Source organism: Micropterus salmoides, unplaced genomic scaffold (genome assembly GCF_014851395.1).
Source record: "Micropterus salmoides isolate LMB-PRFRI ecotype aquatic unplaced genomic scaffold, ASM1485139v1 Ms_hic_scaffold_18, whole genome shotgun sequence".
Taxonomy (NCBI): Eukaryota; Metazoa; Chordata; class Actinopteri; order Centrarchiformes; family Centrarchidae; genus Micropterus; species Micropterus salmoides.
This window is the reverse complement of record NW_024040928.1, coordinates 18,197,762-18,216,256: the sequence shown is the minus strand read 5'-3', so window position 1 is coordinate 18,216,256 and position 18,495 is coordinate 18,197,762. Positions and strand designations below refer to the sequence as shown.

Here is an 18,495-nt window from a genome sequence, read left to right as displayed (position 1 = left end):
AGAAAATAACGATTAAATGATGGCTAAGTTTGGAGCCTGCACACCAAGGAGGGTGTGCTCGTTTCTCTTCTGCTTTGCCAATGAATACAGACGCAGAACTTGTGATGACAATTTTTTTTCCCGTGAGTGTGTACCATATTAAAAGGTTTGACATCAACAAGTGATCCAAATAAAGCAAAAGAAACCTGCCAGTATTAGTTGAGCTTAATTTAAATTTAATAAAGTTTTTTTCAAGAGACTTTTTATCTTATATAACTTGTATCAGTTTGATACTATACTTAATTACATATTATATTAATACATACTATGAATGCAGATCATATTAATTTTGTCTTTCCAAACCAAAAGAATTAAAAAGCATGTTAAGTCTTAAGATAAATCTAAACTTTGTATTAACTTAATGTAATATAATAATAGAACCAAAATCTGCTAATGTTTCAACTCCAGTCTTACTGCATATTCAAGTTCTTCCTTTATGTCCACCAACATGGGACAAACGCTCTCTAGAAGAACAAGGTCTAACCATAAACACCCAGTCTACTCAAAGCCACACAGCAGATTGATAACAACAAGCCTGAAAAATAGTACGCTTGTTGAGAAACTCCTTTTATCTCACATGTACCTTGGTGGGACGTTTCTCAAGGGGTTATTTTCCAGGTGTGAGCAAAGAGGGAAAAACACGTTGGTGGAATGAAACAACAACAAGCCCATCTCCACCCACTATGCCTAAAGAGCCCACCCTCCGGAATTCACAAGCTTTACCCCTACCCCCAATCCATCCATCCCAGCCCCCGCGCAAAGGCCTGTTTTTGAAGATGCTTGTAGAGGCGGCCTCTGCAGTGGCCACAGAGTTACTGTTTGGGTCACAGGATTGGATACCAGTGTCAGATGTTATCCACTCACTCATATCCTGACAGGACCTTTCTGATTAGGACTAGTCAGGGGAAATCACCGTAGTGCAGCTCACTGATGTGTGCAAGCTAACGACAAGGAGTTATTTAGATATGGGTGGCTTGGGTGTCCCTGTTAGTCAACAGAAGTAACTGAAATACCAAAAACAGAGATTAGTGGATATTTTAAGACACCTAAACTCAACGTGAACACCTCATTATGGCTGAGAAAAATCGTTTAATGGGAAACGAAGTGGAGTCTGGTGTTAGAAGTATGAGGACAGCTTTACTGAAAATAGAGATTCTTTTCTTTCCATTAGTTATAACTAGAAGTTCTTCTTTGGCCACCCTTTTATTTGTCTGTACGCTACAGGATAAGATTATTGTGTACAGATCAATCTTTTTCCCCCTTCTTTATTTGTGGAGAAGTGCACATGAAAAAAGATAAATTTTTCAGTGAAGTTTCGCAAAAATGTTAGGGATCATCTTTGGGTTTTTTATTTTTTATTTATTTATTTTTTTTACCTATAATCATCATAAACTCTGCTGGAAAATATTGTTTTCAAACTTGTTTTAACTCCACATCAATCTTTTCCTTCACTGTTTTATGTATGTGTGTGTGTGTGTGTGTGGTGGTGGTGTGGGGGGGGAGATTGATGAGAGTATAAAAAAGAGGAGCTTTTCATATGACGTTTTGCAAAACGTTAGGGAACTCATATGTGCAACATAACCATGTACTAGCCTATTTCCAGATGAACTGAAAATACATCTTCTTTGCTTTAAATTAGATGTTTGTTTAAAAACACCACCAACTAGAAGTCAAACTTTGAAGGTATTTTTATTTGCCTTTATGCCGCAAGATCAAGCGATACATTTAAAAATAATAATTTTTCACATTGAGATGTGCAAAAAGTTATGACTATGAAGATGAACTGAAAATACAATGTATTTAGTTTACATTAGCTTTTTATCTTAAAAGCAACACCATCTCGAAGTCATACTTTAGCTACTGTTATGTTGGCCTCATGCTACAGGCTACACTTTTTATTACTAACTTTGACAATAATGGCATGTGAAGTTGTTTAAGGTAAGGGCAAGCTATTTTGGTGAAGTTTACAATAATGTTTTGCTCTCATGTAAAGTTTATTGTAAAAAGAAACTCAGCCTGTATGAAAATATATTATCCGCTTATGATTAATATAACATCACACAAACAAAGGGTTTTGTAACTGTTACTACAAATTTGCCATGATAACAGACTTGTGCAAACCCTTTCAAAGTAAAACTAAAATCTTATTATCTTATTTCCATGGTTGTCCCTGGTGTTTTCACAGAAAGTCACAATCAAACATGTGTGTCAGATGAATATATGAGGTCTTTTAACAAATAACACAACATGTTAGGCCCTTTTAATAATATAGGGGATGGTATGCTGGAGTGAACACGAAGAAGTGGAAGTCATAAATTAAATTGAACTATAGGCTACAATTTTTAAATGTATTTCTACATAAGATTCTTTCTTTTTAAACCTGCCACAATCAGTTCTTTGGAAAGTTGACTCTTAAAGACTTGAAAATCTGTCAGATTTCAGGCAGTTAGTTATCTTGACCAAAACAGATAATTATGAGCATTTGACCTCATGAGCACAAGCAGATTCCTGAGCTGTTAGAATACCAACTTTTTGAACAGACTTTGGACTCCCTCACCCTAGCTAACCCCACCCAACCCCCACTCCTCACCATGTAGGCTCCCAGAGGAAATTTGCCTTTACCCTTCTGCTGTCAATGCTGTTCAAAGGGTTCATTGAGTTTGTTTCTCCCCTTTTCCCTTTCTTTTTTAGTAAGGGGGGGAGGGGGGGGTATTTTTTGTCATTTACTTCGTGCATTCCAGTCACCAATCCTTCACATTTTTTATCCTTTGGAGACAGTGTTGGCAGGTCATCTACTCATATTCTGAGTTATTTCAGAGTATGAACATGTAAAAGGTTTTACAAGCTAAGGGTGATTATTTTCTTAATCATTTTATTCATTTGAAATACTAAACACAGGCCAACTTGACTGTACTTTGTTTGAATTCACATTATTGGTGATGCCTGCCTCTGTCTCTGTAAAAGAAGAAAAGACAATCTTTTTTGCATTTTATAAGCTCTTCATTTGACATGTGCACAGATTTCGTTACGCAATATTTTGAATGAACGAAAAAAAAATCGCGAGTCTCACAAAAGCACAGGTGTGCCATGTGCTCCATACTTGACCACAAAAGTAAACCAAAAAGTTGCAGGAAATTTTCTTAATATTTTTCTAGTGTCATTTCACAAACAAAACAGCATTTAATTGTTCATTTAAAATCAGATATGATATTTGTGTGGACGTGATAAATGTTTTTTTTTAACAAGAGACTTTTAATCCGACATTTTTCAAGAGCCTGTAGACTGTTTGTTACCACTTCTTGACCCCAGCACAATCATTTCCCAGTTAGTTTTAGGTGGGCAACAGCAAGAAATACCATAAAAATAAAGTTTTTGGGGATAAATCACGCGGTCTTAACTATTTTGTTCATTCCGTAAAAGCCTCCTCCAGCAGGACTAAACAGGGTGAAAATATCTGAGTGAAATATCGATGACGTCAGAGAGAAGGGGAGGTTGGAGAAGAAGAAGCGCCTCTGCAGCCGGTGCGCCAAAAACTGCGCACAATGGGACAGAATATCCGTTTATACATCTATTTTTGGTTGCATTTTTTCTGCTGGGATTCTGCTGGTCAGTATGTCTTTATTTGCTTCTCCTCAGGTTCATTTAACCTTCCAAAGCTTTCCAGTATTTGTTGATCACACAAATGGAGCCTGTGAATAGCCTTCTAACCTAATGACCAACGCCTTTCCTAAGGAGACATCACGCTAATATCCTAATATTCTTATAGTCTAATGAGTTTACCTTGCAATGATCGATACCGTCTGTTTTATTGTTTGTTTTCAATAGGCTATATCCTATTACTATTAGGCTATTATTTCTTTAGTTTAGTTTCATAACGTCCTATTTCCTACCCCTACATGATGTTCTTCAATTTTGGGCATGTGCGCGCATCCTTAACATCATAATTTTGCTGAGTAGGTTTGATGAAAGAGCCGATCCATCACTTTGCCATGTTGCTAAGCCGGTCATTTCAGGTGAATGAAAAGCAGGGTCTACAGCTAGCTTAGTTACAACTAATTACCACATTCAGTGGGGTTTTTTTGTTGTTGTTGTGTTGGTTTTTTTAGTACATTTCAGCTCAACAAAAAGAAACTAAAGTCTGAACAAGAGCCTTTTTCTATTGTGAGTGCAAAAAAGAAGCGACTCACCTGTAGGAGAGGGAGCGGACATCCCTTCCCTTTTTTTCTCAGGGGATGAAAGGAGATGGCACAGGCAGACCACACGCTTCTCCCGGTGTCCCTTTGATAGAGCAAATGTGGAGGAAAGTGGAGTTCAGCCTGCTGGACTTCAAGCCCGCCGACGCTGTAGTTTGAATTACATGTTTGGGCTAACTTTAACCCGGCGCATGAAGCCAGGTGACCGGCTGGAATCAAAGAGATTTTCCATGGATGAATATTTTATAGTGGCACTGTAACACAAGCTGCTACAGCGTGAGGTTTAAATGTGCTACAGCGAGCGAACAGATTGCTGGGAGCCAGAGGGACACATCTGTAAAACCATCTCCAAAATGATCCGTATATATAGGACATTTTTCATTGTCACTTGCCTAGTTTTTCACAAAAGCCTGCTTCTGAGTTCGGCGTCTGGTCCTCTGGTCCTCAGCGTTATGCATTTACGAGAAAGCCTTGCTAAAGCTGAATTAGAGGGAAAGTTTTAGTTGCATAAGAAGCAAGTTTTCCAATAGCCATAAAGATATGTAAATGTTAAATGTAAACCCAATCCTTCCGCCTGTGTAAGAGCTTTTATCACGGCCTCCCCCATCACACTGCCTTCCCCCACCTTCGTTCTCTCCTGTTGATAAAGATCCATCACATCCCCCACCCAGCTTGTTTACATAGTAGGCTATGCAGATATTCAAAACCATGTTAGGAACATAAGTTTTCCTCGAAAGCAGGCCAAAAAGCAATTTTTAAGAACACATTAAAAAACAATCACACATAAGGTCATATAGCCTACCTTTATATAGTCTAATATTATAAATTATTTTCTCCTTAAACAACCTCCAAACCCTCCCTACTGATCTGACATCTGCTCTTCACTCACTCAGCCTTGTGTCCTCACTGAGCAGTACAAGTAAACTGTTCCCAGACCAGTGATTGGGAGCCGATAAGACTGAAAAACTGTTGACAGTTAATACTACATAATGTAGCGCCACCCATCGGTTCGCTACAGACAATCACCTGCAAGATTCTGTATTCCACTGAGAGGAAAAGGTTCTCACGAGACCTTGATTGTTAGATAGATAGATAGATAGATAGATAGGCCTATGCTTTGTTTTCTGTTAGCCTTAGGAATAAGAAAAAGTCAGATGTCATGTAAAAACCATAGACAAATCATTCAAAGGCCAAACTGTAAAACATGGTGGGGAACGTTATGCTTTTTGAGTAGCCGATCACTACATCCGAAACTCTTACCCCCAGCACTATCTTTCTCAATCAGTTGTACCACTGAGATTAAATGTTTGAATCTTTCAATAAGCAGCAGTAAACATCCGGTTGCATACAGTGCAAGAGGTTTTCCAAAATATTGGCCAACAAAATAATTTCAAACAATAAAAGTTAAGTGCGGTTAAATATTTGCTCCCCAGATCCTCTTAGAGAGCATATTTCAGGTGAAGAAAACAAAATATGCTAACTAAGTCAAATTTTAGCAAAAACATTGACAGGTAGTATGGAATTATTTAATCACGGCTCCTCCGCCGAGTAAAATAGTTCCTCGGCAGTGGCTGAGCTGCGATTTCCGGTTGGCGCATTAATATTTCAGCACGGTCATAGCTGTGTGCTCATTGGGTATTTTAGAACGTCTTCAAATGTGTCAGCCAATCAGAAATAGAAGCCGTTCCAACAGTTTCACGCGACAGTTTAGGACACAAGTGGATTATTTAATACTCCTATGGTTGTAGGCCTACTACTGGGTCCATACCAAATGTGTAGCCTACCTAGGCTTTTTTCTCATCTGTTAAAACTGATATTTTATACTCTTTAATGTTAACCTATATCATATTCTATATATACACTATTATTCTCATTATGTACATGTTGAAGGTGGATATGATGTGTAGGCTACCTGTATATCATATCCACCTTCAACATGTAGGTATAATAGTTTACTCTTGCATCCTTTGCACTCTGATCACTGCACTATTTGTCAATATGTCTATATTGTTTTGTTCATAGTGTGTATATTAGTGTTGTCTATACTGTAGTTTGTGTCTGATTTTATTTTATTATTATTTTATTATTGTGTTATGGTATTTTTGTATGAGTAAGCACATCATGAGCAATGTACAATCCTGAGTCAAATTCCTCGTATGTGTGCACATACCTGGCAATAAAGCTGATTCTGATTCTCATATAGACAGCACCATAACATACGAATCTAAAGCACCTGCTTTGTATTCAATCAGTTCTGTTCCAGTGAATTTGAAATAAGTCTCTATGTAGGCCTAGGCTACAGGTTCAACACATACAGGACTGTGAAGCGCCCTCTGGTGGTTCTATATTCTAGCGCGTGCACGCAATACCTTACATATCCGACAACATTGTTTATGTTTGGTCGCGGGATAATTAAAGGTAGATTTCGCTGATGATCCTGTTTATTCGTACGTGTCAAGGAAATGACCAACGTACAATGTATTTAGCCTATTTATTAGGTATGTCACCTTTTGTGAGAAAACCCTATTAACTGTTCATTTTTGCATTTCTGGTCTTCATGGTTTCAGCTTGTTGGCTGGGACCTTACTTTTAGTAAACCTAGGCTAAGTCAAATCCCACGTGCATACCCTGTGTTTTTCAAAACCTGCAAAGAGTTGAATTCCATACTGATGATCTGTGATTTAAAAAGTAGTATGTATTGTACATTTTTAAAATTTGCTTTGTAGGCTACATGTTTGCACTCCTACATATGATTTAGTCCACTTACCTATTATTCCATTAATTTCATCTGGATGTTTTTCATTGAGTCCCAATAACTAAAGTGGCGGAGCAAGTGGTTTAATAACCATCTGGAGCTGAAATGTTCAGGAATATAATTTAGTATTAAAGTAAGTACGTATTTAATGTAGGTGATATGCCTACAGTGTTGTGTGTGAAGGAAATGTTTACTTTGCAAAAAAATTGAATAAGCTGTAGTTTGTAATTTAGAAGAATCAGATTGTTTCTGGCTTCCATTTCCAGGAATTTCTTTTATTTATAAACTTTCAACATTCAAACTTTAAAAAAAGTTGAGGAAACATAAAAGACCTTTTACATTTGTATAAAACAGGTTAATCTCTTGCACTTTGTTTAGTTGCAAAGTTTGTTATAACCAAAACATTCTAAAAGAAGACTGACTTGTACTTTTGTGGAATCTGAATGCTTTCATAAAAATCTTAAAATCTCAATGTCAAAACTTTCATTGAAATAACATTTCAGATTTCAGTCTTTTAGTTTCATCCAGATGTTTGGAAACATAGTTAAATGTAAAAAGCATAGTTTCTGTGCCATAATTCAAATTTCTCTAGTAATGTAAAACAAGATGTGATATGAATTAATTTCCTCATGCAATTGTATAAGTGATTATGTTAACATGTTTGTTTTATTTCTAACCAAATATAAATTTGAAGTGAAGTGTCAGTTTATTTTACTAAAACTTTACTGGACAGAATGTATGAAAATTCTACATTACTTCATGTAATCACTAGTTTATAATGTATATTCAAATGAAATGTGTTAATCTAAAAATGTTGCAATGAAACATAACACATCACCAATTCAAAGAAAAAACTTTATTAAACTAGGGCAGATGGCTTTATCGTGGTAAATTGTCTTTTGTTTGTCTCACCTTTTGTTTTTTGTTGTAGTTTCCACATCTAGACCTAACAGCCTTTTCTCAGTGGCCTTAAGTGATCTTTTACTTTGATCAAATTAAAAGGAAAGAAATTAGTGAAAACGTGACTGAATATATTAAAATGTTGTTAAAACATTGTTTTTTAATTACTTGTTTTGTAAATGTGTAAATTATGTACAGTTACAGCCTTTTACGTTATTTTAATGTTCAATTTATGCTAATCAAATAAGTTATGCTTTTTAAAATGGAAAATAAATAAATATAATGTTCATGGAAACAGTTTGTCTTTTGCATCTATTTTTTTTAGTCAACTCTCAAATGGATTTGGAAGAGAAAGTCAGGCTGAGGATATGTAATTGTAAGTCTTTCAAGAGTAACCTTGCTTTAAAAATTCATCCATAAACATGAAAGTGGGATATCAGAGACGTTTTTGAACATGAAACATGTATGTTGAGTAATCCACATGGGGCCCTCTGTCAGACCACCCTCATTTTCTGCTCCTGTTGCACGTGTTGGTCATTTTAAGAGTGACTGCCCCCTGGTGGAGGAATCACTGCAACATCAGCAGTCTGAGGCGCTCTTCCTCTTGCTCCCTATTCTTGACGGTAAAAGGGACTTGTCTCACATTAACATACTTTGGATGAATAAAATAAAGTTTAAAAACATAAATAAAACTGATTGAAAGAATCCAGTTCTTCCGTGTCTGCTGTATTTTCAGTCAAATGTACCACTTTGTTAGTTCATTTCTATGCAGTTCAATTCATTTGTGACATCAAAAAACGACACAGCTGTTATCTTTCTCCACAATGACTGATCTCTGATTTTAGAATTAAACTTTACAACAGAATAGATGCTCACTTTTTATCACTGTTTAAAAAGTTGTTTATTGTAGTTGTGGCATTGTGTTTTGTCCCCTTTAAAAGGTAAACAATCAGCACATGTCAAGAGGTAGAAATCATTTTCAGTCTGAAATGAATGTGGGGACTGACATCCAAAACACACACATACGCGCGCACGTGCGCGCGGGCTGAACTGTTTTGTTTTGCAAGTTTCCCCACTCATATACACAGCAATACTGTCGACCTGCAGTAGCATCATTTGCACTTTACTATCTCGTCACAATTGACCATGCTGAGATCATTTGACGTCCCGCAGCCTCCATTCTGTGCACAAACGAAAAATAAATAATATGCGGCGTGTTGAAAGACCCAGAGGACGCAGAAACAATCTTCAAATAAACTGTTGCCACTTTCACCTCATGACTGTAACTGCTGATTGGCTGAATACTGTAACCGTGTAGGTAGCCACCCCTCCCTTTACACACTTGTCACTGACAATGTAGCCGTTCCTTTATGTCATTAGGATTACAAGCATAGCCTACAGAAAAGGGTACGTTAGCTGCAAGTGCTGCATGTTGGCTTATAATTGCGTGAGATCCCGATGAGGCTCGCACTGAAACGGGAAGGGAAGGAGGGATAACAATAGATGAACAGAAAACAAGACAAAAAGAAATAAAAGATGGGTAAACATGAGTTAAAAGATGTTGTACTCAGTGTTTGTGTAGAGATATGAGGAACGTGTGAACAGCTAGTATGAACAGTATTCCAAAGATGATTTGAGTAAAGGAAAAACAACACACACACACACACACACACACACACACACACACACACACACACACACACACACACACACACACACACACACACACACACACACACACACACACACACTCTCTCTCTAACAGGAGGCGCAGGTTATTTGACCCAGGTGATGTTGAGACAGCGGGCGATAAAGGCGTAGGTGTCAGCCACCTCCTGGATGACCTTGCTGGTGGGCTTGCCGGCTCCGTGGCCTGACTTTGTGTCTACGAGGATGAACAGAGGGTTTGTCTGCTTGGGGCTGCGGCCAACGATGTGCTGCAGGGTGGCGATGTACTTGAGGGAGTGGAGGGGCACCACCCGGTCGTCGTGGTCCCCTGTCAGCAGGAGCACTGCAGGGTACTGGACTCCGTTGCCTTCTGGGATGCCGATGTTATGAAGCGGGGAGTATCTGGCAAAGAGGAGCAGTGAGAAGGCACACAGCTCAGATATTAGCACAAGTGTAAGAACACAAATAGTGTATGTAGCTATGGTAGAATGCTGGTCTGAATATAACAAATGTTTGATCAAAATTTTTTATTCACTTTCAGATTATATTCTCAGTAACCGATTAATCAATTTGTCTGTAAAATCTGAGAAGACGGAATAAATTATTTTCACAGAGACCCAGGTAACTTCAAATACCTTGTTTTATCCAACCAACTGTCCAAAATCCCAATATCTTAACCCTTTGGATTAATGAGGATGTACCTTCTTTTAAGACCTGGCTAGTAGAAATCACTAAACTGTTACATTTGGAGAGGACAGCTTCTCTCAGCCCTGCAACTTTTGATAAAATGTAGCAACCATTTCTGTCTTATGCTGCATGTCTGTGCATACTCTGTGGACATGTACTGTGAGATATATCTATTTTTAGAGGCTAGTGCTGATTGTTTTGCTTATCACATTGTTATGTATCCTGAAGTGCATGCTTATTTTGTTTATCCCTGTTTTGGGAGGTGGCTACTCCTCTGTAGTCACTTGTCTACTAAGTTTAAAAAGTACAAATACAAAAACGTAAAAATACCGAGAAACAGACAATTCAACAGGAAATGCTTGCTTCAGTGAGGTAACTGATGTGAATCCAACATACTGTATATTTTACATTACAAATATATATATGTTGGTTGCTGAGCACTTACTTGATGAGCCACTCAAACTGCTCTTTGTCTTCTGAACAGCCAAAGTCAGTGGTCCAGGCGTGGCCGATGGTGAACTTGTGGAATTTCAGCATGTCCATGACGCCTACCTGAGCTACAGCGCAGCCAAACAGCTCAGGCCGCTGGTTCACACAGGCCGCTGAGAGAGGAAAACATACAGTCAGGCACACCAGAGACTCATCTGTGCAGACAAACCTGTTTGAGGCTTTATTTGCAAATACTTCTTGCTTTGTATAGTCTTATGTTGTTCTTTAAACAGCAGCATACATACCTACAAGCAGGCCGCCGTTGGAACCTCCATTTATAGTCAGTTTGGAAGGAGAAGTGTATCCCTCCTTGACGAGATATTCGGCTGCACACTGAAAGTCTGTGAAGCAGTTCTGCTTGTTGGCTAACATGCCAGCTAAAAGAAAAGAAAAAAAGCATTTATAAACAGTGTGTGCAAAACTGCATTTATAAACAGTGTGTGTTGCACGCCCCTCCCCCTCACCTTTGTGCCAGGTCTCCCCGTACTCTCCTCCCCCTCGAATGTTGGCTACAGCCAGGACTCCCCCCAGATGTCTAACAAAGATGAGCCGGGAGACACTGTAGCTTGGCGTGATGGAGATGTTAAAACCACCATAGCCATAGAGGAAACCTGGATAGGAGCCGTCCAGTTTGATGCCCTTCTTGTGAACGATGAACATGGGGATTTGAGTGCCATCCTTGGAGGGATAGAAGACCTGGCAACAACAAGGGAAAAAGACACACCATCAGGAACACGAACAGGACTGGAAACAGAGCCAGGAAAGGAGCTGACAGGGGATGTGTAATCCTGGACACAGATGGGAGCAGTGAATATGGTACTAACACATGTGATCTTTAGCTATTATTGAATCTTCATCTGTCGTAGTGTCTGAGTCAAATGAGAGGAGAGGACAACACAAAACTCTGTCCTCACTGTCATGCTTATTTTCACTTTTACAATGTTATTTCGGGGATGGCAGGCCTCAGAAGGGATATAACAATAAATCTGACTCTAAAGTCTCACAGAAGCGCCACTGTCTTTACTTTAAAAATAAAATGTCATGTTAAAAATCTCTTTGAAAAACAACAAGTTGAGAAATATGACTAATTCTGAAAATGCCTCCAGTCACACTTCAACACACTGAGAAGGATTTGTTCTAGTCCAGCACACACGTCGGCAGCTTTTTCTCTTGACAACTTGATTAATACCTGTTGTACAGTGTGTCATAACTTTAAGAACTGGGTCAAGGTTGGGCAGTCATGCACAAATAGATATAAACATTTGTCCTTAAAGTGTTCCTGGGAGATGACTTTCAAACAGCTTCACAGAGAGTCCTTCAGTTATCAGGAAATGAAAAGATGGAGAAAAGGAGACAGAAATCATGGAAAAGTGGAGCATTGTGGAGAAATCATTCTAGTTACCTGGGTGGTCTGGTAGTCAGAGGGGTTAAAGCCTTTGACGGTGACCTCTCTGAAGATGTGGGGCTGCAGCGGCTCCTTCGTCAGGTCACAGTGGTAAATGATGGCTGGATGCAGGAGAAGAAAAACAGTCATCTTGTTTGTTCTCGTCTTTAATTTCATGGACAATACGTGTTTCTTTCATCCTTATACAGAGCTCTGTTTAGTTTTAAACATACAACTAATTTAACCAAATTTACTCAGCAAGATACAATAACCGCAGTTTCAAAGCATACTTAATCCCACAGGCTTTACGGTTACACAGCTTTGTTTGCAGTATTTTTCCCTACGTTACCCTGTGCTGTTGTAATCTCTGCAGCACTGCAGTCGGAAAAACTAAAATTATTTTCTACAGCAACAAATGTCATGAAGTATATTCAGAAATAATACTATGCATTTAGCCATCTCGTACCTGGGGAGAGGAAGGAGGTGAAATAGTAGAAGATCTCAGAGTCCCGCTTCCGCCCTGTGAAACCCACCACGGAGCCAACGTCAAGCGGGAAGGTCCTCAGCTCCTCCCCTGAGCTCAGACGGTACATTTTCAACACATTCTTCACGTCGTGCAGGAAACATACAAACAGGTAGCTTGAGTATGTACAGGTGGCGAACACTGCAGGGGAGATGGGGCAAAGGAAAGACAGCACATGTGAAGTTGAAATTTGTGCTTAAGGTGACAGCAAAAGACATTTTAAAACCCAATCCTAATATTTTAGGTACAGGTCACGTAAGTGTTGCAGCAGCTCACCAATAACGTCCTTGTCATGTTGGGGGATGAGCTCTTTCCAGTTGCTCTGAGCTGGAGAGGCAAAATCAATGTTGATTAGGCGGTAACGCGGGGCGTCTAGGTTGGTCTTGAATGTGAACACCGTGCCCTCGTTAGTCACGTACTCGTACTCGGCGTCAAAGTTGTCGATAAGCTTCACCCATGGCAGAAGTCCTAAAAATAAGAGGAATATTTTAGTCTTAAAATAAAAGCACTGAACACGCTCAATTACAGGCAAACTGAGACTATAAAAAACTAACGAGGAAGTGCTTTTCGGAATGACACAAAAGGGGAATTCACTCTCGTCTTTTTGTGGGAGTAAATTGAAACTATATTTACGATCACACAGTTTCAGTTCCGATTCCAGTATAAAAATAACCATTATACAATAGTTTTAATAGAACTGCAAGAAGAACCGTTCCTTTCCTAAACAAGGTTACAAAAGACTTAACAGGTAATGGTAAATTAAACAAAACAAGCATTAGAGCAGGGACACAGATCAACAATATACAACAAATAAAAAAGTGTCACTTACCTGTAATACCCTGAGGAGTGGTCTGAAGGTCACAATACCACAGTCTGTTGACCGGATCACAACCTTCCCTGATAGACAGCAGCACATAGCGTCCATCGTCTGATACCTGCAATATACATGCAACCACTAAAACCCACCTGAAGATCCATTAACACAATGCCCTCTTCCGTCATTTCTTTTCATTTTTAGGGGCCAGAAATTAAAACTTTCCAGCATACCTCAGCTCCACTCATCCATTTGGGGTGATCAGGGAACTCGGCGCACAGTACATCCTCAGACTGCGGAGTCCCCAAAACATGGAAGTACAGCTTCTGGTGCAGATTTGTGGAGGTCTCAGTGCCTGGTAGACAAAACAGTTTACTTTCATCATCGCCCTCTAGTGGCGGAGAATTCATCTGATGCAAGAGGTGAGGAGGTGTGAGGTGGGCATGTGTGGATCACAGAAACAACACTGACATATCAAAGTTCTAAGCAAATCTATCAGACTAAAAAAAAGTAGATAGAAGTAGATGACAAATAAAAGGGAAAAAACACTAATCACTTTGTCAGAGGATCTATTTTTATCTTTAGCTAAAGCAAAGTTCATGATTTAATACCATCTTGACCTCACCGTCACTCTTGCCCTCCTGATCGGGGTAGGAGTTGTAGAAAAGTCCCTTCCCATCATGAGTCCAGGACATGCAGCTAAACTTGACTCGCTCCAGGCGGTCCTCCAGAGGCACGGCATTTTCAACCTGCAGGAAGTGGATCTCCACCCAGTCTGAACCACTGGCACTGGTGCCATAGGCCAGATACTCCCCGTCCTCAGAGAACGCGTAGCCTTGAAGCAATCAAAGGAGCAGAAACAAAACATAAGCACTGGCAGCAGGAAAAGTTAGCATTCTTTATTTAGCTGTCAGTGCTATAAACAGCCGGTTATTTCTGGACATGAAGACATCACAGATACCATATCATGAAACTATTCTGGCTATGTGTTCCAATGTATTAGGCAAATGAGTTATGATGAAATGCAGGAATTACAATGAAATGAAGAGTGTGAATATGTAATGTAATACAATTACTATTCAAAGAGTGCAACTTCCAGATAGGAAACATGAAATATTTCCAAAAAGCATTAAAGGAAAAAAAACAGTAATAATCTACAGTGCTAGTTTGTGTTCACAACAATCTTTATTAACCTCGCAGGGCAACGGTCCCATCATCAGAAAATGTGTTTGGATCCAAGAAAACTGTGGGCTCAGCATCCAGGTTCTCCTGCACATACATCACACTCTGGTTTTGGAGGCCCGTGTTGTAGAAGTGAAAGTACCTGAAGGTGAGGGGAGAAACCACTAAGGCAAAAAGGGTCTTCACGTATATGTAATCCATGAAATTAAATCTAGAATATGAACCCAGGTGGACAGTACACCCACTAGGTCTATCAAAGCAAAAAAGAATTCCCATTATTGCTTTTCTATGTCTTTTCATAATTAAGCCTGATACAGGTTTGTCACCAATGTGCTAAAACGTGATTCTCTTGTGGCTCGTCTCACCTGCTCCCCCTCTTGAAGGGACAGCTATACTTGGGGTAGTCATACAGCTCAGTCATGCGCTCCTTGAACAGGTCTCGCACCTCACAGCGCTCTAAAAACGGCAACGTCAGCTGGTTCTGAGCGGTGACAAAGGCCTGGTGGAAAAAGACACAATACCAACCAGGGTTTAAATCACGATAAAAAAAATCACGATAAAATTCCAGGCAGATAGTATTACAGCTTCATTTTAATTATCACAACAACCGTGTTCGATTACCGTGCTTTGAAGAACTCAAAGAAAATACTGTACTGCCGCATCAACCAATGTTAGCAACAGTCTCCTGGACGCAGGTGCAGCATGGGTTTATTTTAGGACGCTCAACGAAAACAAGGCAGAAGGCAGTGACAAGATTTTTCAGCCTAGTCCCCAGACATCTGAAATGTGGTCAAAATAAGACCACATTTCAGACTTGGTTGTCTACGAGTACTAAGGGAAACCTGATGCTGCGAAACAGGGGCAACACTTATGAGTCATCCTCGTGACCACCACCCACTACTTTATATTAAATGCTAGGTGAGTTAACTTTTAGCTCAATGAATGATGTGGTGACTTCAAAATCGGGGAACAAGTCATGGTTTGTCTGTCTATCTTGCTAATAGCTGGAAACCGAAGCTTTCAGTTTTGCCTACTCTTGTAAAAACACCACATATTGTTCAGCTGCTGTATGCATTGTGTGTCTGCAGATTATAGCTTAGTCACCCAATAATCATATTTTGAGTGTAATGCACGTTTGATATGTTTATTTTAATCGACTTAAAAAAATGTGACCATGTCACCCCAGTTTTACCATCCTTGTACCAGCTGCCTGTTTATTTTAGGATTGATTTTATCAGGCTTGCCGATTCAGTTCCGTGTTTTATCTCACTTCATTTTTATATTTAAAAAAAAGCTTTTATTGTCAGATTTTTTTTATTTTACTTTGATCTGTTTGTGTGTTTTATATTGATTGTTGTAAAGCACTTTGTTACCTGTATTTAAAAGTGCTATACAAATAAAGCATTATTATTGTTTATGCAAACAAAAGTGCATAGTGCAGCGAATTTTATTTGTGATTTTAAATATAAAACTTAGTGAAATAATTTCTGTGTGTGTGTGTGTCAGTAGTTTTTAAACATTGTCAGGTGACAATAACCGTGAGGATGAAGATTTTATCCGGTTCATCTCTAATACCAGCACAAATTATTTACTCATGAAAGCAACGGTCAGTTCTAGGAAGCAGGCGTACGGATTTATCTGAATCTGCTTTGCTGAGTAAAACCTGAACAAGTGTTTTTACATTATGTTCCAGACTAATCGGGGTTCAAGGTTTTACTCAGCAAAGTTATCTAGATCACTCAGTAAACAGGCTTCTTGGGACAGGCCCCTGGTGATATCAACAAAACATTAGGCTGGTGATGGTTATGAGTGCCACATCCTAATGCACTTTACTTAACCCTTTGTAAGCACTAATATTGGTGCAACGTTAAGCAGAACGACGAGAGGGACTTGTGCCACTTCACAATTTTAAAACTGGAGACAAATCATGCCTGTCCTCAGTCTGTAACAATGTTAACTGAGATTCTAGCTAAATATGGCAATAAACATATAATAAATAACAAAATAAATATTATGACTTCACCTGTGTCTTTTCACTGTCCGGGTCCTCCAGCCAGCTGTATGGATCTGGTATTTTCTGGCCATGATAATCGTCCACCTGAGACAGGTGAGACAGTAATGACAACTGTCAAAATGTGAAGTACCATTAAGCTAGCTATAGGTGTGGCAAAAACAAGACAGGCTTGTGCTACTAAGTCACGCCCAGGTTAGGTTAACCAGACAGCAACGGGAATGTTAGCTAATAAGGTTACTATGGGGACTGTACCGGTAGTAAGTTTCAGTTCACTGGGGCGGCTGTTCATGCATCTGTCAACAAAGTCTGCGCTGCCTGACCAGGCTATGCTAACTAGCATGCTAACAAAGCACACGCCTATTTCAATGAATGAAAAAGCGTGATGATTAAGCATCCCGGCTTATTAGCACGCTAGGCTAGTTAGCCAGCCACATTTACTTACAACTGCATCGTCACGGTAAGCCTGTGGATACTGAAAAGCCATATTGGAGGTCAGTTTTCGGGAACTGCGTAACAAAAAAAGCTGCCTCAGAGACTGAAATAAAGGTTCTGAAATTACTCTCTGGACCCTGCAAAACATCAACTTAAGGCGCTGACACTTTTAGATGCCCTGCTCACACACAGTCAACAAGCACTTTGAAGAGAAAACCGCTGGTCGCTGTGTGAGCAGCCTGAATCTTGTTGCGCCCTCTATTGACAACAAACGAGAACAGAACTCACAGAAGACTGGCTGAATAATGACAGTGTGCTCTGGCTCAGCTTATAAACTTTGTAGAGATGAGGTTAAAACTCAAGTGCCCATTTAATTTAACAAGTCTAAGCATCACTGTCAAGATGAGTTTAATGGACATAATTCACAGTTTTAATGTGAATAAGAGGTGTTGTCATTGATGTGCAATGAAGCAAATAAGCAGAACAATGAAAACAAACTCATTTAGCAATCCTGTTTATATATGTACAGGCTTGTAACGCATTTGGTTTTTGCCACACATTTCATTTGCCTACAAATAAATTGATAACTAAATGAAAGAGTCTGTGACTAATTAACACATGGTTTTATAAGCGTTGCTGCAGTTTACATGCTGATGCGTGCGGCAGGATACCTTATGACGTCTTTCTGGGAAACTGCTGTACCAAATTTTAAAGTTACCGGTGAAGAGCTTGTGTGTGTGTTTACATTTGAACACAAGGTTCAGAAGTTCAGTCTTTGCATTGTATGCACGATCGAAGGTGAACCAACACCAACCCAAACAGCTGACAGATTACCTGAAATGGAGATATTCTGGATATATTTGTGTTTTATTAGTAGCCAATATTTCTGGCACAGTACCTATTTAATTCTGAATTATTGTGATTTAAAACAAAGTTGATATAAGTAACTTAACCTCAGAATGACACTTTTGTTTTTGTTCGTTACGGGTGTTTTTATTCAATCTACTTTCAGATCAGACAATTAACTTGAAGACATAGTCCATAGCTCAGTTGCATCCCTCCTCAATGTTGATGTTGTGAAACTAAACCATGGACACTCAATAGTTTAAAAGCGCGCAGTGTTTTTGTTTAAAGAAATGTGGATAAAGCTATAACAAGTCCAGAAAAGAAAGCAAAAGTTTGAAGGGCATAACTATTGACTTATTTTTTTCAGAAACATCTAGTCATGCAGAGAAAACAGTGACGTTGCACCTTTAGTTAGAGGTTATCTGAGTCCACTGGGAATCTCCATCACCACTCTTATCTATGTGACAGAAGAGGACAGGGGTCAGCCCTTCTCTCTTCTTTGTTGTCTGCTCATCATCCTCCCCTCCCTTCCTTCCTCTCCTTACTTAATCAATCAATCCTGATTTGAC

The 18,495-nt window shown here is 39.2% G+C and overlaps 1 protein-coding gene across 1 annotated transcript; it reads right to left on the bottom strand.

The window, feature by feature from the left end:
- Positions 1-8,763: 8,763 nt before the first annotated feature.
- On the bottom strand, positions 8,764-17,283 carry LOC119909016 (prolyl endopeptidase). Its single transcript, XM_038727030.1, has 14 exons — positions 17,091-17,283; positions 16,658-16,732; positions 15,000-15,133; positions 14,646-14,776; positions 14,078-14,287; positions 13,686-13,807; positions 13,468-13,573; positions 12,915-13,106; positions 12,582-12,779; positions 12,134-12,237; positions 11,196-11,427; positions 10,977-11,108; positions 10,688-10,844; positions 8,764-9,957 (listed from the first exon to the last, which is right to left on the bottom strand). The coding sequence occupies exons 1-14, from the start codon at positions 17,226-17,228 to the stop codon at positions 9,663-9,665; spliced, it is 2,226 nt and encodes a 741-aa protein (XP_038582958.1). The 5' UTR covers positions 17,229-17,283; the 3' UTR covers positions 8,764-9,662.
- Between the last annotated feature and the right edge of the window lie 1,212 nt (positions 17,284-18,495).

Excerpts from the sequence above, each read along its gene's own strand:
- LOC119909016 (XM_038727030.1), bottom strand. The coding sequence starts at position 17,228 with ATGTTTTGCAGGGTCCAGAGAGTAATTTCAGAACCTTTATTTCAGTCT. Across the intron at positions 14,288-14,645 it reads TGGGACCGTTGCCCTGCGAG|GCTACGCGTTCTCTGAGGAC; the intron begins GTTAATAAAGAT and ends GATTGCTTCAAG. Across the intron at positions 13,808-14,077 it reads TCAGGAGGGCAAGAGTGACG|GCACTGAGACCTCCACAAAT; the intron begins GTGAGGTCAAGA and ends TTTGTCTACCAG.